The 25,336-nt window shown below is 58.4% G+C and overlaps 1 protein-coding gene across 1 annotated transcript in view; it reads left to right on the plus strand.

The window, feature by feature from the left end:
* The window catches only part of SPTB (spectrin beta, erythrocytic), a 105,691-nt gene that overhangs the window by 26,646 nt on the left and 53,709 nt on the right, over positions 1–25,336 (plus strand). The window contains exons 2-13 of the mRNA XM_065403173.1: positions 2,206–2,403; positions 6,885–7,036; positions 8,430–8,603; positions 9,476–9,567; positions 10,091–10,171; positions 10,571–10,686; positions 11,582–11,694; positions 14,112–14,299; positions 15,129–15,246; positions 16,316–16,474; positions 18,622–18,924; positions 24,597–24,747. Coding sequence (XP_065259245.1) covers positions 2,256–2,403; positions 6,885–7,036; positions 8,430–8,603; positions 9,476–9,567; positions 10,091–10,171; positions 10,571–10,686; positions 11,582–11,694; positions 14,112–14,299; positions 15,129–15,246; positions 16,316–16,474; positions 18,622–18,924; positions 24,597–24,747 — 1,795 coding nt within the window. The 5' untranslated portion in view covers positions 2,206–2,255. The remainder of the gene's footprint in view (positions 1–2,205; positions 2,404–6,884; positions 7,037–8,429; positions 8,604–9,475; positions 9,568–10,090; positions 10,172–10,570; positions 10,687–11,581; positions 11,695–14,111; positions 14,300–15,128; positions 15,247–16,315; positions 16,475–18,621; positions 18,925–24,596; positions 24,748–25,336) is intronic.

The raw sequence follows: 25,336 nt of genomic DNA on the forward strand, positions 1-25,336 counted from the left end.
CTGGGTAGATGGGGAAACTGAGGCAGAGGGAGGTAGGGAAATGACTTTGCAGGCTCACCCAGAAGGGCAGTGGCCTCCTGCGTCCTAGTCCGGAGCTCTCGCTCGGCTACCGGGCCCAGTTTGGGGCTGTGGATACAGCAGCCCTTGCTTTCTAAAGTCAGGCTGCTTGTTTTTGCAGCTCCTGGCTCAGGGTTTCGTTGGTGGTGAGAACTGGGCCGTCTTCCAGTGTTAATCAAAATCTAGCCTGGCCAGACGTGGCAGCCAGTTGGACACGTTCGAAATCGCCACCCAAATGGTCCGATTTCTGCTTCCGGTTCCACTGGCACCGCGGTGTGTTTTGGAGAGTCAAGGTGCGTTCTGCCACCTGGCTGTCCTGCCCCACGCGTAACCATCTGACACCGGCCGGGAGGTGTCCTTGCGCTTGATGGTTCGTTTTTAGGTGCAGCTTCCACTGTACCTGGGATTGGTCTTTACTCCCTGCCTTTGAAGCGTTGCTGCACGCTGTTAAACAGTGGACGGGTTTTACCCCACAGGAGGCTGCATTTCCATGGAAAGCAAAGTGCAGCCCTGGGGGGTGGGACACCCTGCCTGTTGCCCGCTATGGGATGACCCCTCTCCCTGGCCTCTTCCCCCTTTGGGTTTCCTGCAAGAGAAAGAGATTAGTCCTCGTCTTTGCAAACAAAACGCCTTTGGCCAGGGCAGGCTTGTTAGGGAAGGTAACAAGTGATTGAGTGACTTTTTGGTGTAGGACAACTGCCCACTCTGCAGGTATCTAGCCGGGCTTCAGGGAGGGCGCAGGACTGGAACCGTCGCACCAGCACGTGTTTCCTGTAACTCTCTCTCTGTTTCACGGGGACTTTCCAAGGGAGCTGCCATCCTGGTCGGGAATCTGCCATCAAAATGTTTTTTCCAAGGAAAATGCACTTTCCGCAAAAATTTTATGGAGTTTTACCAATTTTTTTCAGAATTTTATCAAATTTTACCAATTTTTTTTTTTAAATTTCCCACTGGGGAAAAAAGAAATCTAAAGAAAATATTTCAGCTTGGGTCAATTCGACATTAATCTGCCTGAGCTCCTGTGGGGCCTCATGGGAGTTGTAGTTTCGGTGCCTCATGCCTTCATTCTCCTCTATGGGCCTGACTGGACTACATCTCCCACGAGGCACTGCGGCAGCTCAGTGGGCACCGATTCCCACGGAACCAAGCCAAAATATGCTGATCGGAAGTGCAGACACGGAACATTTCATACCGAACTTTTTTTGGAACTTTCCATTGTTTTGATATGTCAACTTTTTCTCCTGATTCAGGACAAAACAATATTGGAATTTCCCTGAGGCCAGGCTGTCTGGCCAGCTGGAATAACGCAGTGATGTACAAATGCCAGTGGAGTTTCGAAGCTGACACGGTGTTTACCACCACTCCTTTCAGCTGTGCTGCTAGGGAGAAGTAGGCCCTGATTCAAGAGAGTATTTAGGCACAGGCTTAAAATCAAACCTATGCTTGTCTTATTAAAATTAGTGGAATTTAAGCACTTACCTGAAGTGAAGCAATGGGGTCGCCAACCTGAAGCTTTCAAAAATCACGAATCAGGCCCGGAATAGCGTGAGATGGGTTTAAAAAATCTGGAGATTTTAACCAAGTAATTCTTTAGGTCATGTTTTCCAGCTTTTCTCTGCAACCAGGAGAGCTAGAAATATACTTTAAAAAAAGTTCAAGGTGAAAATCTTGCCTGATCCCAGGACTCCTGAAGTTGTGGCCTCAATATACGGCGAGGATCGGCAACCCCGAGCATGTGTTCAAGCGCTTTTCTGAATCAGGGCCTTAGTGTCTGGATAATATTCCCAACACTCATTTCTCCAGTCGGCCAGGCACTGCTGCGTCACTTTCACTCAGTTCAGTGACAGGTTATTGGCATGACAAGTGATACAAGCATAGAGCTGTAGGCACAAGCCTACAGGGCTCCTTGTGAGTTACGTCTCCACCTACTGGGCACAGTGGTTCGAGTGCTTTCAGCTCGGTCGGGCTGTCCTACTGCTGGGGCTGCTGGAATATTTCATAACGTGCCAGAGCTTGGGGCAGAAATTGGTGCCAGTGGCCATGACGGTGCGTGGCTCCCCTGAATGAGCCGGTTGCGTGGGACGCGGCTCGTCAGTTTCCCCCGAGCGTCCCAGGGAGATGCTGACGCTCACATGTGCTTTTCTGCAGGGGCCCTTTCCCCGTAACCGAAGCCAGAGCAGCTGTGGCAGGCCCGGAACATGACCTCCACCCCCGACTACGATCACTTGGAGATTCAACAGCAGTACGGCCGGATCAACGCGCGCTGGGAAGCCTCGGACGATGAGCTGGACAATGACAACAGCTCCGCACGGCTCTTCGAGAGATCCCGCATCAAAGCTCTGGCAGGTACCGCGCTTACCTCCTCCGGGCGCTTGATAGCGTCGTCCCCCCTTGAGGGCGCAGCACCTCCCAGATGGAGCCCTTCTGGGCCTCTTCTTTGCTTAACCTTTGGAGACTTTGAGCAGCCCCATTGACTTAAAAACTGAGCACGTGCTTTGCTGGCGAGAGGCTGCTTTGCTGAGTTGGGGCCCCAATAACACAGCGGACGGGGTCTGGGCGGGGTGCAGTAGAACAGACCCCCTGAGCCCAGCACAGGGGACAATCAGGGTTTCCCTTGGGTAGAAGAACTCTGGGGGGCTGGGAGCTCTTCCATAAGTGGAGCACATGCCACTCCCGGGGTTGGATGGTCAGTCACTGGCTGTTTGAACTAAACTCTGCCCTAGGGGTGCTGGAAACATACTGGGGTGGCATGTAGCCATCTGTAAGGCTCCAAGAATCTGCCTGGGTCTCTGGGGCTGAGGAGTAGCACAGACATAGGCGCCAACTCCGTGGGTGCTGCAAAAAAAAAAAAGTGGGTGCTTGGCACCCACCAGCCACAGCTGTTCAGCAGCCCCGCCGATCCGCTGTTTTGCGGATGGCGGGAGGCTCTTGGAGGGAAGGGGGTGGAGCGGGGTGGACAGAGGTGGAGCGAGGGCGGGGCCTCAGGAGAAGGGATTGAGGGGGCGGGGCCTCAGGGCGGCGCAGAGGTGGAACACTCACCGGGAAAAATACAAGTCAGCGCCTGTGAACTCAGACACATGGCTGGATAGACACAGAACTGTTCGCAGAAGATCCCAGGTCAGGGCTGGCTGGTCGGGACTGAGCACTGGACAAGTCAAAACCCTACAAGGTTCTTCTGTCCTTTCTGGGCCTTTATATCTTCCAGATGAAGACTCGGCCCAGCCCTCCCCTGCCCTGCCCTCCCCTCCCCTGTGGGCACAGCGCCGCCATCTAGGTCCCCCTCCCAATATTTTCCCCACCCCTCAGCCACTCTTTGCCTCTTCCTCCTAGCTGCCGCTGCCCTCCAGCCATTTAACCCCTCCCTGCCCGGTGCCCACCTCGCAAGCCTGGCAGGGAATGGGAGTCGGGGGTAAAGCTGGCGAGAAGCTATGAGGTTTTTGTTCCTTTTTTCCCTCTCCCCTGAAAATTTCAACCTTTCATCAGAAGCCCCCAAATTCTGGGCCCAAATCATTTTGGTTTTGATGCTTCTGTTCTCTGGACAAACCCTGGCCGTTTTCTGCAGGGAGCTGATGCTTTTCGGAAAACGTTCAGTCAAAGCTCCCAGGTGGCTGTTGAAAACCAGCCTCAATGGAAAAACGCTGCCTGCCCTTTGCTGTGACCTTCGGCTTTCCCTGGGCGCCTTGGCTGAGCTGTCCAGGGCTCCTGCACCGGGCGAACAATGCGGTGCCTTGATAACGAACCTAGCCTTTATCCAGCATGTCTCATCAGTAGATCTCAAAGCACCTGACAAAGGAGGTTGGGATCATTATCTCGGTTTCTCAGGTGGGGAAACTGAGGCACAAAGCAGGCAAAGGACTTGCCCAAGGTTGCCCAGCCGACAAGCAACAGAGCCAAGAATGGCGCTCACTGTACATTTATAAACAGAGTCTCAGAAAAGCATTTCTCCCCTCCCTCAGCTACTGGGAGCCCGGGTCAGGCATCTGTGTTTCCTGGAATCCCTTTGCAGCCTGCTACTGCTGTCTCAGGGAGAGATGCAGAGCCCTGATGACAAACCGCATCCCAAATCTAAGGCCTCAGTTCTGTGCAGGGAATTGTCCACTCTTCCGGGGCTCAGAGGAGGGAGGAGAGACATCAGGCAGCCAGCCATAGCGCTCTGCTCATGCTCTGCCTGGCCCTGGAGTTGTTTAGAGCAGCTAAGGGGGTGCTCTAAGCTACGCCACTGGCAGGATGCCTGTAGGGGGCTCTGTGCCTGTGGACAATTGGTGTGGCAGCGTGCCTGTCTGCCACCTCGTCACCACGCAGCAGCCCCCTGCCAGGCCCGCGCAAGTGGCACACAGCCTGTGGAGGGGAGTATCCATCACATGGCCATGAGCCAAGGTGTCTCTCTCTGGAAAGCGATTAGATAAGGTGCGTCAGGAGCCGCCTGGAACCTGCATCCAACTGCAATTCACACGTGCGAAATGATCAGTGTGCTGGTTTCCTGGCCCAGTCTGGAGGGAGCCTGACACCCTGAAGCCATGATGGTGGCTGATGAGAACCACGTCCATGACGCTTTTCCCAGCTCAGGGCTCCCCCTGCCGCCGCCTTCACACCCATTCATGATGGAAATTCTTTACACTGATGAAGTATTTATTGGCTTAATTTTGTTCTTCCAATGTACCAGGCTCCCGTCTGCCGCTGTGGCTCAGGAGAAGCAGCCTGTCACTGGGCGGCCCCCTCCCGAGTGCCCTGCCTTAGTTTCCCCATTTGCTTAGGGGAAAGCGCCACACCCCAGTTCAGTGTCTCGTTCCTTGAGTCAGGAGCCCCAAGTTGCAGTCCAGGCTCCACCGTTTCTGCCTGCAGCTGTTAGCTCAGTCCAGCACTCCCAGCTGGACCAGTACTGGCTCCCACAGGAGCTCCTTGTAAGTGCCACCCCCAAGGCAGGAGGGGTGGGGCAGGACTAACTGCACAGGGCTGGCTGCCCCTAGGTCCCCGTGAAGGAACCGGCCACCCTGGCACAGCATCTGCGTGTAGCGTTTTCCCAGGGAACTCCGTGTAACTCTGTTTCCCACAGCAGAGATGCCCTCTGTGCGTGAGGCGTTGGTCACCGCGGCCCCGGGCCCTGCTGCGCTTTCCTTTTAACGTGTGGGGCCAAGTGGAGGAGGGAAAACCCCCCTCCCCGAACAGCATTTTCTTACCAGGGAAGGATGGAGTGAGCCCGCCAGCAACGCTGGCTGCTCGCGTGTCTTTCCGTCTGTTCGTGCAGCAGCCAGGAGAGCGGAGGCTTGGTCCCCCGAGCTGCCTCAGGCCCTGCGCTAATCGAAACAGTCATGGAAGGAAAAGCAGGCGGCCTCACTGTGCTGCTATTACTCACTCCCCGGTCCTGGCTGTGTGCTGCAGCCCATCGCTGTCGCTAAGGAGCAAGCAGACTGTTGAAATGCACTGCCCCACTGCAGCCAGAAAGCGCTCCCCGTGACTGGCACACCCCAGAGCTGGGCGCAGTGCAAACGCAGCGGGGTAGAGACACAGGCACACGCTCGCCGTGAGGTTCTGGCTGGGCTAAGCTGCAGCCGCAGTGGAACGTCAGAGAAACCATATCCAGTGCAGGAAGGAGCCATGCACTGCACCAGGTGCTGGGTCCACGGGAGGGGGGGATTCTTAACAGTGTTTATTATTACTACTAAGAACTTGTATTGCACTGCCACCCACAGGCCACAGGCAGCATTGCAGCCCCATTGCACTGGGCACTCTACAAACACTGGGGCTGATGGGAATTTTTCCACTGAGAAATACTTTTTTCATGGAAATTTGTGTTTTGGACTAAAGGGTTTTTTTTGCAAAAAGTTCTGCTTTCTAAGGAGAGTGTTCATTTTTTATCAAAAAAATGAATGCTGAAAACCTGATATATTTTAATGCAGAAATATTGCAACAGTGCCTTGTAGAATTTGTAGTTTGGGTGCCTCATGTCCCCATTCTCTTCTGTGGGCTAGGCTCCCAGCTGGACTACATCTCCCATGATGCACCATGGCCAGGGACTCCCATAATGCACCACCTTCCTTCTCCAAGAGGGGGAGACCAGGGTGCATCTTGGGAGATGTAGTCTGAGCAGGTAGCCTGGCCCACAGGGTACCTGAACAACTGCTCCCAGGAGGCAGCACGCTGCATTTACAGAATTGGAATGTTTCGGTTTTCAGTCAGCATTTTTCAGTATTTGAATTTCTAAAGAAAAATCAAAAATTTCCTTGCTAAGGTTAAGGGGTGACTTGATCACTGCCTATAAGTAACTAAACGAGGAACAGAAATGTGATAATAGGCTCTTCAATTTACCAAACAAAGACCTAACAGGATCCAGTGGCTGGAAGTTGAAACTAGACACATTCAGACTGGAAATAAGGTGTAAAAGTTTAACAGGGAGGGTAATTTACTGGAACAATTTACCCAGGATTGTGGTGGATTCTCCGTTACTGGCAATGTTTAAATCAAGATTGGATGTTTTGCTAAAAACTCTGCTCTAGGGATTATTTGGGAGCAGGTCTCTGGCCTGTGTTAGCCAGGAGGTCCAATGAGATGATCACAATGGTCCCTTCTGGCCTTGGAATGTAGGAATCTATGAAGTGTGGTGTATCATGGCCCCAGTTCAGGGAAGCATTAAAGCACAAGCTCCATGCATAGGTTTTGAGCACGTTCTTCAAGCTAAGCGCATGCCTATGTGCTCTCCTGAATGGGAATTCATGCCTGACCCAGGGCCCAGGTCCGCGGGGCTTGGGACAGTTGTTTCCCGGCTCCCTGTTCCGGGGTGCTGGTGCAGGACTCTGGAGCAGGGTGGTGGGGCCTTTCTCCTGTTGCAGATGAGCGGGAAGCCGTGCAGAAGAAAACCTTCACCAAGTGGGTGAATTCACACCTTGCTCGCATGACCTGCCGCATTTCCGATCTCTACATGGACCTCCGAGACGGGCGGATGCTGATCAAGCTCTTGGAAGTGCTTTCGGGAGAGCCCCTGGTGAGTTCCATTCCTCCTTCCCCTCCGCTGGGATGTGTGATACAGGCCACACGTACTGTGCTGAGCCTTTCCTCTGTTGTCGAAAGAGGCAGCGTTGAAAGGTGGCCATCTCAGAGGGCACAGCGGAGCCGGTCTGGAAACGCTTTGCTTTGCTGCGGAGAACTTCCACGTCTCGGTGGAAAACCACAGGCAGAAATATTTGGATTCGAAAACACCACCACAGTGCCATGTGGGAGTTGTAGTCCGGGTGCCCTACACTCCCATTCTCTCCTACAGACCAGGCTCCCCGGTGGGACTTCATCCCCCAGGATGCACCTTTGTCTCCCCATGGGAGTCCCTGTCCATGGGAATCTAGCCCGGGTGGAAGCGACCAGCAGCTCCATCTGTCAATGGTGGAGCGTTCCATGGCCTCTGGGAGACGGGGGGGAGGGTTCTCCACCCAGGGATCCATGGACAAACACCTGCCCCACAAAAGCCACCCTCCAGCTGGCTCCTTGCTAGCAGCCTGAGCAGAGCGGCCAAGGACTGACGAGCAGGAGTGCAGGAGGGTCTGTGCGTGTGAACATGCCCAGCCACTAGCTCTGGGCTCGCTCGCACGTGGACGCCTCTTGCTGCCACCTCAAGCTACCAGACATTAAAACAAAGGGCCCCGGAAAACATTCTCTCCTGGGCCGTGCGTTCCTCTCCGCGAAGAGCTGGTTGCCCAGCCCTGGCCTGGCTGCAGCTTCCAGCTCCGGGCTCGCTGCTTTACACTCGCTGGGCCGGAGTCCCTGCTGCCGCTGCGGAGGAAGGTGGCGGAGTGGCCCCTTGCGCGGCCCCACATGCGGCGCCGTGCTGGTTTGGCCCCGAAGGCTGCTCGAGCCGACTCTGGCCGCCAGGTGGGAATAGCCAGAGGGCAGAGGAGCCTGGGCATAGGCCCCTCCTGTACGTCACCATCTGGTGGAGTGCTCTGCCCCATCCAGGATCCTCCCTCAGGGCTGGGGCGGGGGCTGCTTTGCAGCAGCAGTGTGGCTGGCCGCATCTCCTCAGCCCAGGATTGGGCCCACTGTCCATAGGCAGAAGCCCCTATAGATCTGGGCCGAATCCCTTTGTTCAAAGTCTGAGGCGCATAGCAGGACGGGGAGGGCTCCAGGCTGCAGGGAAGGGGGTGACCGAGGCCAGCGGCGATGTGTGGGTGCAAGACATTCTCCCAGCTGCCTGGGGAGGCTGAGTTCTGATGGGAACAGGGCAGGGAGGGCTGCGCCAGCCTGTTTCCTCTGCCCACCCTGGTTAGTTTGTAGGCTCTGCATCACACTGGCGTCTGTGTGCTCCAGCCGGCTGGGGGGCACCGTTGCACCAGGCCTGGTGGCTGCGCGCGCCCTGGGTGATTGGCTCATCATCTGTCCTCTCCCAGCCCAAGCCCACCAAGGGACGGATGCGCATCCACTGCCTGGAGAACGTGGACAAGGCGCTGCAGTTCCTCAAGGAGAAGCATGTGCACCTGGAGAACATGGGCTCCCACGACATTGTGGACGGCAACCACCGACTGGTGCTGGGCCTCATCTGGACCATCATCCTCCGCTTCCAGGTAGGCCTGGCTCTGAGCCCAGCTGGTGAGCGGGGCCGTGGGCACGTCCCCGGCTATAGCGTTTGGCAGCCAGGCTGTGCTGTGTGCAGGGAGCCGGGGGCACAGAATGAGGGGCGCTCGGCACCCGTTTACTCCCTTGTGCCAGCTCCCCGCTTCAGAGAGGGAAGCCGCCTTCGCAGAACCGCCTCTCCCTGCCCGTCCCTTGTAGATGGACATGGGTGGGAGGGAGCGCAGCTGGGAGGCAGGAGCTGCAGAAGCTTCCTAAAAGTGGGGGGTCACCGGTGCCTGAAACATGGCCCCACCCTCGTGTTGCCCCTTCCCTGAGGCCCCACCCCCACACCGCCCCTTCCCCCTGAGGCCCCGCCCCCATGCCGTTCCTTCCCCCTGAGGCCCCATCCTTGCACTACCCCTTTCCCCTGAGGCACTGCCCTTGCACTACTCCTTTCCCCTGCGGCCCCGCCCTTGCACTACCCCTTTCCCCAAGGCCCCGCTCCCATGCCGCCTCCTCCTCACATGGCCCCGCCTCCTGCTCGCTCAGGGGGAACAGGCTGAGTCGCCGTCTGCTTGCTGGGCTGCTCCCGGGGCAGAGCCCTTGAGGAGCAGGGAAGGCGGGCGGGCGGCAGAAACTGCTGCTTGTAGGGGTGCCGGGCAGAGGGGAGAGCTGGCTTCCCAGCCCTGGGGTGCTCGGGGCACAAAAGTCTCCTGCCTCTGCCGGCCTTTCCTGGCTATTTCAGATCCCAGGACCTCCCGAGTAGCTGGGCACATATGAACCTAAGACTGCTAGACAGCGCCTGCCCTGGGGGAAGCCCCTCGGCTGTGTCCTGGGCAGCAGGCTCGGGGTCCTTCTGGAATGCTTTTTGTGCTTCTCTCAGATCGAAGACATCATCGTGCAGACTCCGGAAGGCCGCGAGACGCGCTCTGCCAAGGAAGCGCTGCTACTCTGGTGTCAGATGAAGACCGCGGGGTACGATCCAGCTAATGCTAGGAGCTCATAACTGTCCCCATCCCAGCATCGACAGAAGCAGCCCGGCCACACGAGTCTGGCTTACGGGATCCAGTGTTTTCCAGTCCAGGAGGCTGAGTCAGAACAGCATCTGGAGTTCCTACAATCTAACGGGCCCACGAATCCCATCGGCACCAGCAGAGGGGGTGGGGTATACATGTCTCAAATAGTCTAGTGGCCCTCTGGCTTGCTAGGCGCATCTGGCCTTCCAGGACGTTCCTGGCAGTGTAAGAAGTACATGGTGTCTGTGTCTAGTGCTGAAAAACATGGTAAGGCTGGGATCTCCCAAGTGGCCTCCTCTGGGATTCAGGCTCCCGGCTCCCCTTTGCTTTTGGTAGGTTCCTCTGCATTCCCATGCAGGTATCCAGCGCTCTGGCCCCTGTCTCCCAGGCCAAACAGCCATCTAGACCTGCCTTTCTAGGAGCCACACCCAGCACAGCGCTTGGGCTGGAGGGTGACGCCATGTTTCCTCTTTGTCGTGCAGCTATCCCCACGTTAACGTGACCAACTTCACCTCCAGCTGGAAGGACGGCCTGGCCTTCAACGCCCTGATCCACAAGCACAGGTAAGAGCCCCGTCACCACCCTCGCTAGCCGCTCTCCCCTCACCAACCCCTTGCCCCATCGTTAGGGTGGGCTCCAGGGCTAGGATGGCCCAGTGGTTTGTGCCCTGCACTGGGACTCGAGAGACCTGGATTCAGTTCCCTGCTTTGCCCCAGATTTGCTGGGCGACCTCGAGCAAGTCACTTAGGTGCCGTGCCTCAGTTTCCCTTCTGCCCACCGGGGATAAAAGCCCTGCCCTGCTGCCAAGGAGACATGCGTTAGGGACCGTGAGGCGCCCGGATACTGCCGGGCTGGAGAAGGTCCCAGAGAGCAGCCAGGCTGTCAGCTTGGAAAGTGCCTTGTCACACGTCGTTTCATTCCGTTCGCCTAGTGCAGATCTTAAAGTTCCTCTGCATTCGCAGGCCCGACTTGATCGACTTTAAGAACCTGGAGCATTCGAATGCCCGGCACAACTTGGAGCATGCCTTCAGCGTGGCCGAGCGGCAGCTGGGCATCACCCAGCTCCTCGACCCGGAAGGTAAGGGCCACCTGGCTCACACGTACCCCACCCCGCCGAGGTTACTGCAATGCACTCGGCTCTGTCTCACCCTGCCCTTGCACAGGGTCGGAGCTGCATGGCACAACTTAGCGCAAAATATTAAAGGCCACCTTAAAAATGAAACAATGCCTTAGTGGTGTGTGCAAAGTGCACCCCCTCCCCACTATGATGTTAGGAAGGAAGTGTTTCCTAGTGGGTAGAGCACTGGACTGGGTCTTTTGGTTCTATTCCTGGCTCTAGTGGGTGACCTGGGGCAAGTCCTGGCCCTGCTGTGCCTCAGTTTCCCCATTTGTTAAAAAAATGGGGATGATGCTCCTGCCCGGCTTTGGAAGGTGCTTTGGGATTTACAGAGGACACGTGCTAGACAAGAGCCAGATGCCGTTATTCATTTGTAATCTTTGTATGGAATGTCCTGCACAGGGCGCTGGAGCGCTGTAAGTTTCCCGCTTGGCCTTCTTAAAACAAGTGTAAACCCAAGACGATGTCAATGGGCTTCCCAGAAAGGATCACTTCTGGTGAAATCTTTTATCAGAACAATGGCAGGAATTTCATGTTCACCACGATCCCGGGTTTCAGGGAAAGGAGACCTCACAGCGGTGTTGTCGAGAGAGGTTTAGCTTTTGAAAATGGGCCCCTTTCAGACGCTGTGCCATGGAATGTTCTAAGGGTTGTTTTAACTCGCTCTGCGTCTGCCATCGTGTGTGGGTGACTCCATCCCAGCGGGTAAATGGGATGCTCCGGCACACATGACTGGGGATGACGGTTTAGTGTTAGGCCTCGGTATCGGTGCATCACAAGGCTATTGCTCACGATTTCAAGCCAGCACTTTTGTCCCAGAGTCCTTCACTACTTTCTTGCCCTCTCTGCTGTGCAGATGTCTTCACGGAGAACCCCGATGAGAAATCCATCATCACCTATGTGGTGGCGTTTTACCACTACTTCTCCAAGATGAAGGTTCTGGCGGTGGAAGGGAAACGGGTCGGCAAGGTGAGCGCGGAGCCCTTGGTCCCCGACTCGGCGTGCTTGGGCCTTCTCGGGTGCCATGAGCTTCCATTTCTTCTTTTCAGGCTTCATTGAGCCGAACGCCATTCTGCAAGTTCACAGGAAGCATATAAAATATGCACAAGCAATGGAAACCAAGCAGACCCTACCAAAACATAGCCTTGGAGAGCTGTATCACAGCACCTCCTCCGCAGGGATCTCCTGGGCCTGCTCTGATTTAGATCAGAGACACGTGACGGTCCGTTCTTTGGTTTAGTCCTTAATTCAAAGGGCCAGGTCCTGAGCTGGTGTGAATTGGCTCCTTTGGAGTCAGTGGGTGCACGCCAGGCGAAGGTCTAGCCCAAGACGTTGATACAAAGCAGTGTATGCCAGTGTGGTACACACGAGCTCTTGTGTCTTCTAAGGGTTGTACAAATCGGTACTTACAGCGCATGAACCAGCTGCCTCTTAATCTTCTTTTGGATAAGCCAGCAGAGGCTCCTCGCGCTAGCAGGCAAAGGCAGGAAGCGAGTCCGTGGCAGGGCGGGGAATTTAGATAAATCCGGGCTAGAAAGAAAGTGCAAATTCTTAACAGGAAGGGGAGTTATGCAATGGAAAAACAGACCCAGGGACGGGACGGGGTACTGGGTTCTCCATCACTTGGCATCTGTAAATCCAGGCTGGATTGTCTCTTTGAAAGCCCCGCTCTGGCTCAACCCTGAGTTCTGGGCTGGCCCAGGGATGGCTGGAGGAGGCTCTCTGGCCTGGTCTGCAGAAGCTCAGACTGGAGGCCCTGAATGGGCTCTGCTGACCTTTAAGGCCTATGAATCTGTGAAACCAGCAGAATCTGTGAAACCTCTTTAAGGCCCAGCCACCCCCCCGCCAACAGCACTTTCCATCCCCCTCGTCTCTGAGCCCCAAGGCCCCTAACGCAGTCCCTTCTCCCAGCTTCGGAAACCGAGGGGTTAGGGCAGGGCCTGGCCTGGAAACACCAATTCCCTTTCGTGAAAAATGTCCAGGTTTCAGGTGTTTGTTTTTATTCTGCAGCAGCACAACAACTAGCCCCTTCTCGTGGCAAGGGCCACGAGAAAACGAAAGGGAGCGAGCGAGAAAGAGACAGCCGTAGCCCAACTCAGCATGGCCTGGTGGTCAGGCCTCTGGCCTGGGATGTGGGGGGCCCAGCCCTAGCCCATCCCAGCATGGCCCGGTGGTCTAGGGTTGCCAACTTTCTACTCGCACAAAACCGAACATCCTTGCCCCACCCCGCCCCTCCTCCGAGGCCCCGCCCATGTTCTGCCTCTTTTCTGAGGCCCCGCCCCTGCTCGTTCCATTCCCCCCGTCGCTCGCTCTCTCCACCCTCACTCACTCGTTCATTTTCACCAGGCTGGTTCAGGGGGGCTGGAGTGCGGGAGAGGGTGAGGGCTCCAGCTGAGGGTGCAGGCTCCGGGGTGGGTCCAGGGATGAGGGGTTTGGGGTGCGGGAGGGGGGTCTGAGCTGGGGGGTGGAGCCAAGGGGTTCGGAGTACGGGAGGGGACTCTGGGCTAAGGCAGGGGGTTGGGGTGTGGGAGGAGGTACAGGCTCTGGGCTGGGGGTGCGGGTTCTGCAGTGAGGCCAGAAATTAGGGGTTCAGGGTGTGGGAGGGGGCTCCGGGCTGGGGCAGGGGGTTGGGGTGGGGGGGGTGTGAGGGCTCTGGCTGGGGGATGTGGGCTCTGGGGTGGAGCTGGGGATGAGAGGTTTGGGGTGCAGGAGGGTGATCCGGGCTAGGACCGAGGGGTTCGGAGGGTGGGAGGAGGATCAGGGCTGGGGCAGGGGGTTGGGGCCTGGGAAGAGGTCAGGGGTGCAGGCTCCGGGCAGCATTTACCTTAAGCAGCTCCCGGAAGCAGCGGCGTGTCCCCTCTCTGACTCCTACATGGAGGCACAGCCAGGCAGCTCTACGTCCGCAGGCGCTACCCCTGCAGCTCCCATTGGTCATGGTTCCCAGCCAATGGGGGCTGCGGGGGCGGTGCTTGGAGCGGGGGCAGCGTGTGGAGTCTATGGCTGCCCCTACGCGTAGGAGCCGGAGGGGGGACATGCCGGCTGTTTCCCGGGTGCCACCAACCGGACAGTCAACGGCCCAGTCAGCAGTGCTGACCGGAGCCACCAGGACTCCTTTTTGACCGGGTGTTCCGGTCGAAAACCGGACACCTAATCACGCTACAGAGGTCAGGGCTCTGGCCTGGGATGTGGGAGGCCCAGCCCTAACCCACCCATGCATGGCCCGGTGGTCAGGGCTCTGGTGGGGGATTGGGGGGCCCAGCCCCAGCCCAGCATGGTCCTGTGGTTCCCTTGCGTACCCTCCCTGGGCATATGCACCCGGAGTGGGTCCCTGCCATGCAGGAGCACAGACGCTGCCAGTGTTCATTGTTCTCCTCTGCTTGCCGAAGGTGATGGACCACTTGATGGAGACGGAGAGGATGATTGAGAGGTACGGAGGGCTGGCCTCTGACCTGCTGACCTGGATCGAGCAAACCATCACCGTTCTCAACAGCCGCACGTTTGCCAACTCCCTGACGGGGGTGCAGCAGCAGCTGCAATGTTTCAGCACCTACCGCACCGTGGAAAAGCCCCCCAAGTAAGCAGTTCCTGGGTTAGGAAGCCAGCTCTGCTGTACTTGCCTTCATCACTCTCTTTAAGGCGCTTTTCATCCATCCCGCTCAATGAGCTGTACAAAGGAGGTAGCCTTATCTCCATGGTCCAGGTGGGGAAACTGAGGCACGGAGCGGCCACGACTCACCCAAGGTTGCGGCACAGATTGGTGGCAGAGCTGGGAATCAAACCCAGCTCTACTTGACTCCCACACCAGTGCCCTGCCCACTAGACCACACTGCCTCTCTTAATAATGATTCTTGACTGAAATGAAGTCCAAAGCAGTGGTTCTCAACCTTTATGGGCTCGGGATCCGCTTGTAACAGTTTATGGCCTGTCATGACTCAGTAAATAGTCTGGGGTTGGAGGCTGTGGGGTGGTTTTGGTCAGATCCGGCCCCCCCAGAGAGTTGGGGTTTGGGTCCTGCCTGGCACTCACCCCATAGTGACGTCTCCTGCAACTCCTGTGCTGTGCGCCTGGCAGGGCTTGGGGCTCTGCTCCAGGCGTTACAACCTCTTCTCTGCACTTGGCCCACTTTGCATTCATCTTTCATGAGCCTGGGTGACCAGAACTGCTCACACTATTCCAGAGGAGGCCCTACCAATGCCTTGCACAGTGGTACGTTAGCTATCCCCCGTGGAAACACGAGTAAGTTCAGCCCATAATCACCCGGATGTTCTGCTTCTGGCTTGCCCAGCCCTGAGCCCTGAGCAGCACGCCTGTTACTGACGCCAGAGTTTGGACAGTGCTGTCCCTCAGCGACGGGGCTAGCTCGGTCCGCCCGTTGTCCGTAATCTCTCCCTTTCGCCGCGCAGGTTCCAGGAGAAGGGGAATCTCGAGGTTCTGCTCTTCACCATCCAGTCCCGGATGCGAGCTAACAACCAGAAAGCGTACACCCCTCATGAAGGGAGACTCGTGTCCGACATCAACCGGGTACCTGGAACTCCTGCTTCCCACCTGCATCGGGAGAGGGAGGGGGGACGTGGTCACTTAGGGGATGGGATGACTGCAGCTCAGGGTGACGGTCCCCAGCCAGCTTCGATCTAGCACATAGCAGCGGAGCGGCGGCAGTATAGGTTAGCCCAGGTGAGGTTACACAGCCCAGGCTGCTGGGGCTTCACTGCTGTCTGCACCCGAGCAGGCTGGATCCAAGCTACACGTGAGCTCCGATTGCAGCGTAGACAGGCCCTGAGACGCCGTCCAGAATGGGGGGGGGGGCCTCACCGGCTGGCCGCACTCTTTGGCTGTACTCCGCTTTGGGTGCCCGTTTTGCAGCTCGCCCATTGACCCCAGTTGTCGCCATACACCCAAGGGGAAGGGCTGGGGGGAAGGGCCAGCTGGCGTTGGATGCAGCAGAGCACTTAGCCCCATGCTCAGGACGGGCGCTGCGAGCTCACATGGAAGCCAGGGGGACTTAAACACGCCCTTAACATTAGGCGTGTGCTTCCCTGGCTTTCCTTAGGGCTCAGCGAGCGTTTCCCAGGTAAGTCCAGAGAGATACAATATAGATTTCAGTGCGGCTACAAGGGAGGGAAGATCTCACCCCCCCGGGGCCTGCTGGCACTTTGCTGAAGCAGCAGGATCAGGGCCGGCTCCAGCTTCTTTGCCGCCCCAAGCGGCGAAGAGAGAAAAAAAAAAATGCCGCGATCGGCGGCACTTCGGCGGCTGCTCTACCGCGCCGCTTCATTCTTCGGCGGCAATTCGGCAGCCAGTCCTTCCCTCCGAGAGGGACCCGCCGCCGAATTGCCGCCAAAGACCCGGACGTGCCGCCCCCTTCCATGGGCCGCCCCAAGCACCAGCTTGCGGCGCTAGTGCCTGGAGCCGGCCCTGAGCAGGATGTCCGTGGGGCCATTGGGGGAGGCAGCCAGCAGGGGAGCAGAACGCTTTCTGGCTGGTCCTGCAATGGGCCGTCTGTTAGGACCGTTATTAGCCCTTTCTGGGCCTGCCAGCTGGTTTCGCATGCCCGGTGAAGCCTCACTCTTTCCGTGATGCCTCTGAGCAGGCCTGGGAACGGCTGGAGAAGGCAGAGCACGAGCGGGAGCTGGCCCTGAGAAACGAGCTCATTCGGCAGGAGAAGCTGGAGCAGCTGGCCAGGCGCTTTGACCGCAAGGCGGCCATGCGGGAGACGTGGCTGAGTGAAAACCAGCGCCTGCTGGCCCAGGTACGGAGCGCGGGCTGCCGGCGGGGAGACAGAGCAGTAGAGTTGCCAACCCTCCCAGAATCAGGCCCTATCTCCCAGAGGCTACTGCAGCCAAACTGGGAGATTTGGGGCACTAATAGTCCGGCAGCAGAGTGGGACTAAGGAGGCTCCCTGCCTGCCCTGGCCCTGTGCCGCTCCCGGAAGCAGCCAGCACCGACCCTGCAGCCCGAGGGGGAGGAGGTCTCTGTGCACTGCCCCCGCCCTGAGCACCGACTCCACAGCTCCCATTGGCCGGGAATTGCGGCCAATGGGAGCTGTGCGGTTGGTGCCTGCGGGCAGGGGTGGCACACAGAGACCCCCGGCCCCTCCACCTAGGAGTTGCTGCCAGAGGGATGTGCCGGTCGTTTTCGGGAGCCGCCCAACATAAGTGCCGCCCCCCTCACCTCCTCCCGCACCCCAACCCCCTGCCCCAGCCTAGAGCCCGCACCCCTCACCCAAACTCCCTCTCAGAGCCTGATCCTGCACCCCCTCCTGCACCCCAACCCCCTGCCCCAGCTCTGAGCCTGCATCCCTCCCCCAAACTCCCTCGCAGAGCCTGATCCTGCACCCCCTCCTGCACCCCAAGCCCCTGCCCCAGGCTCAGTCTGGAGCCCTCTCCCACACCAAACTCCCTCCCAGAGCCCGCACCCCCTCCTGAACCCCAACCCCCTGCCCCAGGCTCAACCTGGAGCCACCTCCTACACTCCAAACCCCTCGGCCCCAGCCCAGAGCCCGCACCTCAACCCCCACCCCAGCCTGGTGAAAGTGAGTGAGGGTGGAGGAGAGGGAGGGAGGGATGCGGGGGGGCTGGAGCCTCGGAGAAGGGGCATGGATGGGGCCTTGGGGAAGGGGCAGGGCAGGGCAAGGGTGTTTGGGTTTGTGCCATTAGACAGTTGGCAAGGCCAGACCTGCGGCTGCCGTCCCCTGAAGGCCGTGGAGTTTTGCTAATTTGCAACACCCTGCGGGGGGGGGGGGGGGGGGGGAGTGCACTGTGACCCACAGCAACTGCGTGGCAGTGAGCACAGAGCTCCTGAGGCCATCTGTGCAGAGCTGCTCTTCCAAGCAGCGCGTCGCTTTACCCCACTTCTCCTCACGACCCTTCCTCCACCCTTTGTCCTGCGAGCAGCGCCCGGCTGCACTAAGGGCTGGCTGCCGCTGCTGCTGCTCATACCTATACCTATCTATCTCATAGAGCTGGAAGGGACCCTGAAAGGTCATCGAGTCCAGCCCCCTGCCTTCACTAGCAGGACCAAGTACTGATTTTGCCCCAGATCCCTAAGTGGCCCCCTCAAGGTTTGAACTCACAACCCTGGGTTTAGCAGGCCAATGCTCAAACCACTGTCCATGCGCCTGTCCCAGCCGGGACTGACCCAGGGTCCTCCGAAGCGAACCGCAAGGGCAGCTACAGTGTAACTGGGCTGGAACAGCTCATATCCTCGGTGGATCCGGCCCAGGGAGGGGCCTGGAACTAGAGCCCGGCGATTATTTTGTACAAAGCCCTTTGGGGAGAAAAAGGCAGATTCGGCGAGGCGGGAATGTTTCGCCGCGGCGTGGCGGTTTTGCCAAATTATCAACACATTTAAAAAAAAAAAAATCTGGAAGAATTGAAACCTTTTGCTTTTCTGGTTCTAAACGACCTTTGGTCTTCGTATTTTCTTTAATTTTTATTTAAAAACAATAAAAAATGTTTAAAAATGGTCCAAATCAAAATGAAATGTTTAGAAAAAACATCATTTTCGGGGCAGCCTAAAACAATTCCCTCCCCGCCCCCCGCCGCCCCCCCCCCGACGAGTTTTCAGAATTGCCGGCAAAACGAGAAGTCCATTGTCTGCCCAGCTGTGCAGGTGACACATCCTCCCTGGTGGGTCCCACCCAGACCCCACTCCCCCTTGGAGCACGGCCCCCTTGCTCTCTGCACGGCACACGGATACGTAAGGGCAAGGATGGGGCATGGTGGCGCGTCTGGTGCCGGTTCGCGCTCCTGCTGGATAGAGGTGCAGGCACCCGGGCTCCCGACCGGTGGGGTTTGGAGACTCCGTTCCCGTTAATGGCGTTGGGAAGCCCCTGCCCCACTCTCTGTGGCGCGGCTGCTGCGGGGGCTGCGTCTGACCAGGGCTGTCTCTGGACAGGATAATTTCGGCTGCGACCTGCCGGCGGTGGAGGCTGCCAAGAAGAAGCATGAGGCCATCGAGACGGACACGGCGGCCTACAAGGAGCGGGTGCAGGCCATCGAGGAGGTGGCCCGGGAGCTGGAGGCGGAGAACTACCACGACATCAAGCGCATCAAGGCCCGGAAGGACAACATCCTGCGGCTGTGGGACTACCTGCTGGAGCTGCTCCACGCCCGGCGCCAGCGGCTCGAGAAGAACCTGACGCTGCAGCAGCTCTTCCAGGACATGCTTCAAGGCATCAACTGGATGGACGAGATGAAGGTGAGGCTGGGGGGCTGGGCAACGCCAAGGGCAGGAGTGGAGCCTGCTACCCTTGGGGCCCGTGGCCTAAGTTCCCTGTAAGCTGCGCAGCCGTGCGGCAGTGCAGCAGGCTATCAAGGGCCACGCAGGCGGGGAGAGGTGGCCCTTCCCCAGCCCAGCCCAGCCCCGCTGGAGCTACCACTGCCGTGGAGAGGTGCCTCTCACCCGACCCCAAGCTGCTGCGGCTAGAGAGGGCTGCGGGGGAGTCCTCTCTCCCCACCGCAGTCCCGGGGCAGCCTGCACCCCAAACCCCTCATCCCCGGCCCCACCCCAGAGGCCGTACCCCCAGACAGAACCCTCACTCCCTCCTGCACCCCAAACCCCTCATCCCCAGCCCCACCTCAGAGCCCACACCCCCAGACAGAACCCTCACCCCAACCCTCTGCCCCAGCCCTGAGCCCCCTCACATGCCCCAAACCCCTCATCCCCGGCCCCACCCCAGAGCCCTCACCCGCATCCAGAGCCCTCACCCCCCCCCACGCCCCAATCCTCTGCCCCAGCCCTGAGCCCCCTCCCACACTCTGAACCCCTCGGCCCCACCCCCACCACACAACACCTCCATATTGGTGCACAGAACAAAATTCATTCCGCACATGGACATAAAAAATTAGAGGGAACACTGCCTGTGGCCCTCTCTGGGGCCTGCTACCCACAGGCATAGGTGCCGACTCCATGGGTGCTCCAAAAAACATAGTGGGTGCTCAGCACCCACCAGCCACAGCTGTTCGGTGGGGCCCCAGCGACCAGCTCTTGGGTGGCACCATGCCGGTCAGTTGTTTGGCGACTGGGGGAGGGACTTGGGGGAGGGTGGAGAGCAGCAAGTGGCGGGTGGGCGGGAGCCTCGGGCAAGGGGCAGAATGGGGGCAGGAGGAGGCGGAGCGAGGGCAGGGCCTCAGGGGCAGAATGGGGGTGGGGCCTTGGGGTAGAGCAAGGGTGGAGCCCCCCGGGGAAAAATGAAAGTCAGGGCCTATGCCCACGGGGCAGCCTTCTATCATGCATATTTTAGTCATTTTAGTCATCTTTTAGCCCCTAATATTGTTGTCCCTCTGCCAAGTGGCAGCAGCTGTGGGGGCCAGGCAGGTTGGCTTCCTAATGGAGGAGAAATCACTGATGTGGGATCTGGGGGTTTTTAGTGCCCGTTGCTTATTTACCCTATCGGTACACCCGTCCTGGAACAGAGGTAGGGTTGCCAACTGTCTAATCCAGGGGTGGGCAAACTACGACCCAGGGACCACATCTGGCCCTCGAGACGTTTTAATCTGGCCCTTGAGCTCCCGCTGGGAAGCAGCGTCCAGGGTGTCACGGACTCACAGGTCGTGCCCACTCTTGGCCCCGTGCGGTCCCTGGGGGGAACCCCCTTCAGTGTGACAGCCCTTCTCGGGGGTCCACTCTCTCTCAGGGTTAGGCCCCTCCACCTCCTGGAGCCGCACCTCTCTGAGCTTTAGCACACCTGTCTCTCGCCGTGGGCCCCCTCAGGGAGTCCACTCGCTCTGGACCCCCGGGGCCTCCACTCCCAAAGGGAATAATGCAACCCTGATCTCTAGACTGGAGTGACTCTCAGCCGGCGTAAAACAGGACGGTTTATTGAGCGTTTGAACACAGCATAGGAAACTCTCAGGGCCCTCAGGTCTGGCCTCCTTCAGCACAGCACATAAGTCTCCCCTGCATCCAGGTGGGCTCTGCCTGCTCCCCCCCTCCAGCCAAGAGCCTCCCTGCTTCCCAGCTGGGCATCTGATGTCTCCTCCCCCAAACCCCACCTCTGTCCATTGTCTTCTGTCCAGGTAAACAGGGTCGCCTGGGCCTCCTCTCCTCTCTTCTGTCCTCTGGCCCCCTCTGGCTGGAACCGGCTGGTCAGGTCACCGGGGTCCTCTCTTTACAGCCCATTGTCCTCCCACTGGCCAGAACCGGCTGTGACTCCTGAGCTGGGCCTCCAGGTCACCAGGTCACCAGTCGCTGGGGTATCCATTCTCCAGGCCATTGGCTGGGGTCCCAAATTCCCTCGCTGGTCCTCTGTAACAACAACTCCCTCTCCCATCACCTCATTAAACCAGTAACACCCAGGGAAACTGAGTCCCACCCCCTCTGCATGCAAACCATTGGAAAAACAAGGAAAAAACAAGAAAATCCCCCACTTCATCACACAGGGCTTGCCCCGCTTTGGTGCTCCAGCCGGGGAGCGGAGTTGGGGTCTTGCTCCACTCCACATGGCTCCCAGAAGCAGCGGCATGTCCCCCCTCCGGCTCCTACACGTAGGGGCAGCCAGAGGGCTCAGCACGCTGCTCCCACCCCAAGCGCTGCTCCCGCAGCTCCCATTGGCTGGGAACCGCAGCCAATGGGAGCTGCAGGGACGGTGCCTGTGGACAGGGCAGCACGCAGAGTCACCTGGCCACACCTCCGCTTAGGAGCCAGAGGCAGGACATGCCGCTGTTTCTGGGAGCTGTTTGAGGTAAGCGCCGCCCGGTGCCTGTCCCCCTGACTCCCTCCCATGCCCCAACCCCCTGCCCCAGCCCTGATCCCCCTTCCTGCCCTCCGAACCCCTCAGTCCCAACCTGAAGCACTCTCCTGCACCCCTAACTCCTCATCCCCATCCCAGAGCCTGCACCCCCAGCTGGAGCCCTCCCACCCTCCACGCCCCAATTTCGTGAACATTCATGGCCCGCCATACAATTTCCATACCCAGATGTGGCCCTCTGGCCAAAAAGTTTGCCCACCCCTGGTCTAATCGCACAAACCCAAACACCCTTGCCCCACCCCCTTCCCCAAGGCCCCACCCCTGCCTTGCCCCTTCTCTGAGGCCCCACCCCCTCCCTCTGTCACTTGCTGTCCCCCACCCTCACTCACTTTCACCGGGCTGGGGCAAGGGGTTGGGTTATGGAAGGGGGTGAGGGCTCTGGGCTAGAAGGTGGGGCCTAGGGGTTCGGAGTGTGGGAGGGGGCTCTGGGCTGAGTGTGGAGCAGCGGGCTAGGGTGTGAGATGGGGCTCAGGGCTGGGCCAGGGGGTTGGGGAAGGGATGAGGGGGAGGGCTCTGGGAGGGAGTTTGGATACGGGAGGGGGCTCAGGGCAGGGGCAGGGGGTTGGGGTACAGGAGAGGGTGCGGGCTCCGGGGGGGAGCTTGGGTGCAGGAGGGGGCTGGGGCTGGGGATTGGGATGCAGGAGGGTGTGCGGGGTGCGGGCTCTGGGAGGGATTTTGGGTGCAGGAAAGAAGCTCAGGGCTGGGGCAGCAGTTTCAGGTGTGGGAAGGGATGTAGAGTGCTGGCTCCGAGAGGGGTGTGGGAGGGGGCCGGGGCAGGGGTAGGGGGTTGTGGTGCAGGAGGGACTGCAGGGTGTGGGCTCTGGGAGGGAGTTCAGGTGCGGGATGGGGCTCAGGGCTGTGGTAGGGGTTTGGGGTGCAGGAGGGGGTGCAGGGTGCAGCCTCTGGGAGGGAGTTTGGGGTGCGGGAGGGGGCTGGGGCAAAGGGCTCGGGGTGCAGGCTCTGGCCGGGCAGCGCTTACCTCAGGTGGCTCCTGGAAGCAGCAGCATGTGCGGCAGCAGCTCCTAGGTTCAGGGGGGCTGGCGGCTCTAGGCACTGTCCGTTTGCAGGCACCACTCCCGCAGCTCCCATTGGCCGCGGTTCCCCGTTCTTGGCCAATGGGAGCTGCGGAGTCAGTGCTTGGGGTGGGGGCAGCGCACAGAGACCCCCCCTTGCTGCACCTCCGCCTAGGAGCTGCTCCAGACATGAGCCTGCCTTAGCCCTGCTGTGGCGCCGGACTTTTAGTGGCCTAAAAGCTCCCGGTTTGGCTTCAGTAGCCACCAGGACATCCAGTTCTGGGAGACTCCTGGACAAACCAGGAGGGTTGTCAACCCTAGACAGAAGTGGTCACAAACAGCATGCAGGCCAGCCCCCCACCATCCGGGATCTCAGCCCACACACTCCATGCCTGATTCCCAGGGAGCAGCCCTTGCCCCAAGAACTGCCTCTGGGTAGAGAGGTCAAAGCAGAGAGTAAACCCTCCTGCTGTTTGCAAGAGCTCCCCAGCCAAAGGTTGCACATCCTAAAACGAACACTAATGCCGCGTTTCTTCAGCATGCGCCGCTTGCATGCTGAGAGAAGAACTTGTAAGCTTGTGTGGAACAGCGCCCCCTGCCCACGCCTGCGATAGCAACGTAACACGGAGCCTGCCTTTCTGTGCCAGGCCTGCCGCAACGCATTTGTGGTCAGTGCTGTTGTCTTCCTGTGACGATGCGGTTCTGGCGAGACCCAACTGAGAGTGCCAATTCAGGACAAATTGCTAAAACAGGGCAGTTACAGCCCAAGGCTGGGGTTTTTTCCACCTCTAAGGCAAACCAAACCAGCCAGACTAAGAGGACTTCGGTCTCACCCCACTGGCTAACCGCAAGTCTCACAAGCAATCTCCTTAGACACTCCAGTTTCCCAGTATTACCACCAGTGCCACTCGTTATGGGGACAAATGGTTATGAAAACCAATACCCAAGTAAAAGAAAAAGGTTCTCCTGATCCCAAAGGACCAAGCCCCAGACCCAGGTCAATATACAAATCAGATCTTACCCACAAATCACGCTGTTACCAATCCTTTAGAATCTAAAATCTAAAGGTTTATTCATAAAAGGAAAAAGATAGAGATGAGAGTTAGAATTGGTTAAATGGGATCAATTACATACAGTAATGGCAAAGTTCTTGGTTCAGGCTTGCAGCAGTGATAGAATAAACTGCAGGGTCAAATCAAGTCTCTGGAATACATCCCCCGCTGGGATGGGTCCTCAGTCCTTTGTTCAAAGCTTCAGCTTGTAGCAAAGTTCCTCCAGAGGTAAGAAGCAGGATTGAAGACCAGATGGAGATGAGGCATCCGCCTTATATAGTCTTTTCCAGGTGTAAGAATACCTTTGTTCTTACTGTGGAAAATTACAGCAAAATGGAGTCTGGAGTCACATGGGCCAGTTCCTGCATACTTTGCTGAGTCTCAAGGCAAATTTGCCTTCTCTCAATGGGTCCATTGTATAGCTGATGGTCCTTAATGGGCCATCAAGCAGGCTAGGCAGAGCTAACACCAGCTTGTCTGGGATGTCACCCAGCAGCATAGCATAAGTTTGAAATACAGACCGTATAGAGCCAATATTCATAACTTCAACTACAAAATTGATACACACATATAGACAGCATAATCATAACCAGTAAACCATAACCTTGTCTAAGACACCCCATTTCACCCCCGTTGTACAAGATTTGGGTGCCACTACAGGACCTTGGTTGCAACAATGATCTATATGGTCCCAGATTATATCAATAACGTCACACTTCCTCTGCAGTTTTTTTGTGTGGTTCAGACGTTTAATTAATGATGCTTCCAACCCCTCACCTTATGAGCTACGGGCAGGACTATTCTCCCCCCCTTGGGGGAAACTGAGGCACACGGGGGTTCCGTGCCCAAGGGCGCACAGCAAGTCAGTGAAAGAACAGGGAGCAGAGCCCAAGTCTCTAGAGCTGGGGTCTGGGAACCGCAACAGCCAAGCAGGCCCCGTGGCATGGGCACAGCATGCTGCAGGCGAGGGCCGGGGAAAGGAAACGTGGCTTCTCTTCCGTGGCGTCAAAACCAGGGTAAATGATTAGCCCTGCCCTCTCGCCCTGCTCTGCGTAGGCCCGTCTCTTGTCGCCCGAGTTCGGCAAGCACCTGCTGGAAGTGGAGGACCTGCTGCACACGCACAAGCTGCTGGAAGCTGACATGGCCCTCCAGGAGGAGAAGGTGCGCGCCGTGAGCGCGAAGGCCCTTGAGTTTGCCAACGGCGACGGTACGTGGAAGCAGCGAGCGACGCGTCTCGTGCCGGCGGGGCCGGCTGCGGGGGATGAGGCTGGGAGAGAGCCCATCAAAGGGGCCCCGCTGCTGGCCCGTCATCACACTCTCACTTCTCTTCAACCCTGCCCCGTGCCAGCCCTCGGCTTGTTCTGCCCTTCCCTGGGTGCCTTGGCTTTTGTCTACATCCCTCCAGTGAGGAGGTGCAGGTCCGAGGGCCGAAAGCCGGCTGTGTTCTTACTTCCCCAGGGCAGGCCCGTGCATCGAAAACTCGCCGGGCCAGAGGGGGCACAGCGAGTGGGAGAGGGCCTGGAACTAGGGAGACTGGGTTCAGTTCCTGGCTTTGCCGCTGGCTGCATGACGTCGGCAAGGCACTTAGGGTGCGTCTACACTGTAGCTGGGAGGTGGGATCCCCAGCTCCATCAGCACACTGGCCCTGCGGGGGGCGGCTATGGGCGCGCTGGCCCTGCGGGGGGCGGCTGTCAGCCCCCAGAGCTGGGAATGACCCCTCCCCACTGCTGTGTAGACACAGCCTTAGTCTCTCTGGGCCCCAGCTGTGACATGGGGATGACAATCGGTGGGGAGGG

The sequence above is a fragment of the Emys orbicularis genome, chromosome 4 (genome assembly GCF_028017835.1).
Source record: "Emys orbicularis isolate rEmyOrb1 chromosome 4, rEmyOrb1.hap1, whole genome shotgun sequence".
Classification (NCBI taxonomy): Eukaryota; Metazoa; Chordata; order Testudines; family Emydidae; genus Emys; species Emys orbicularis.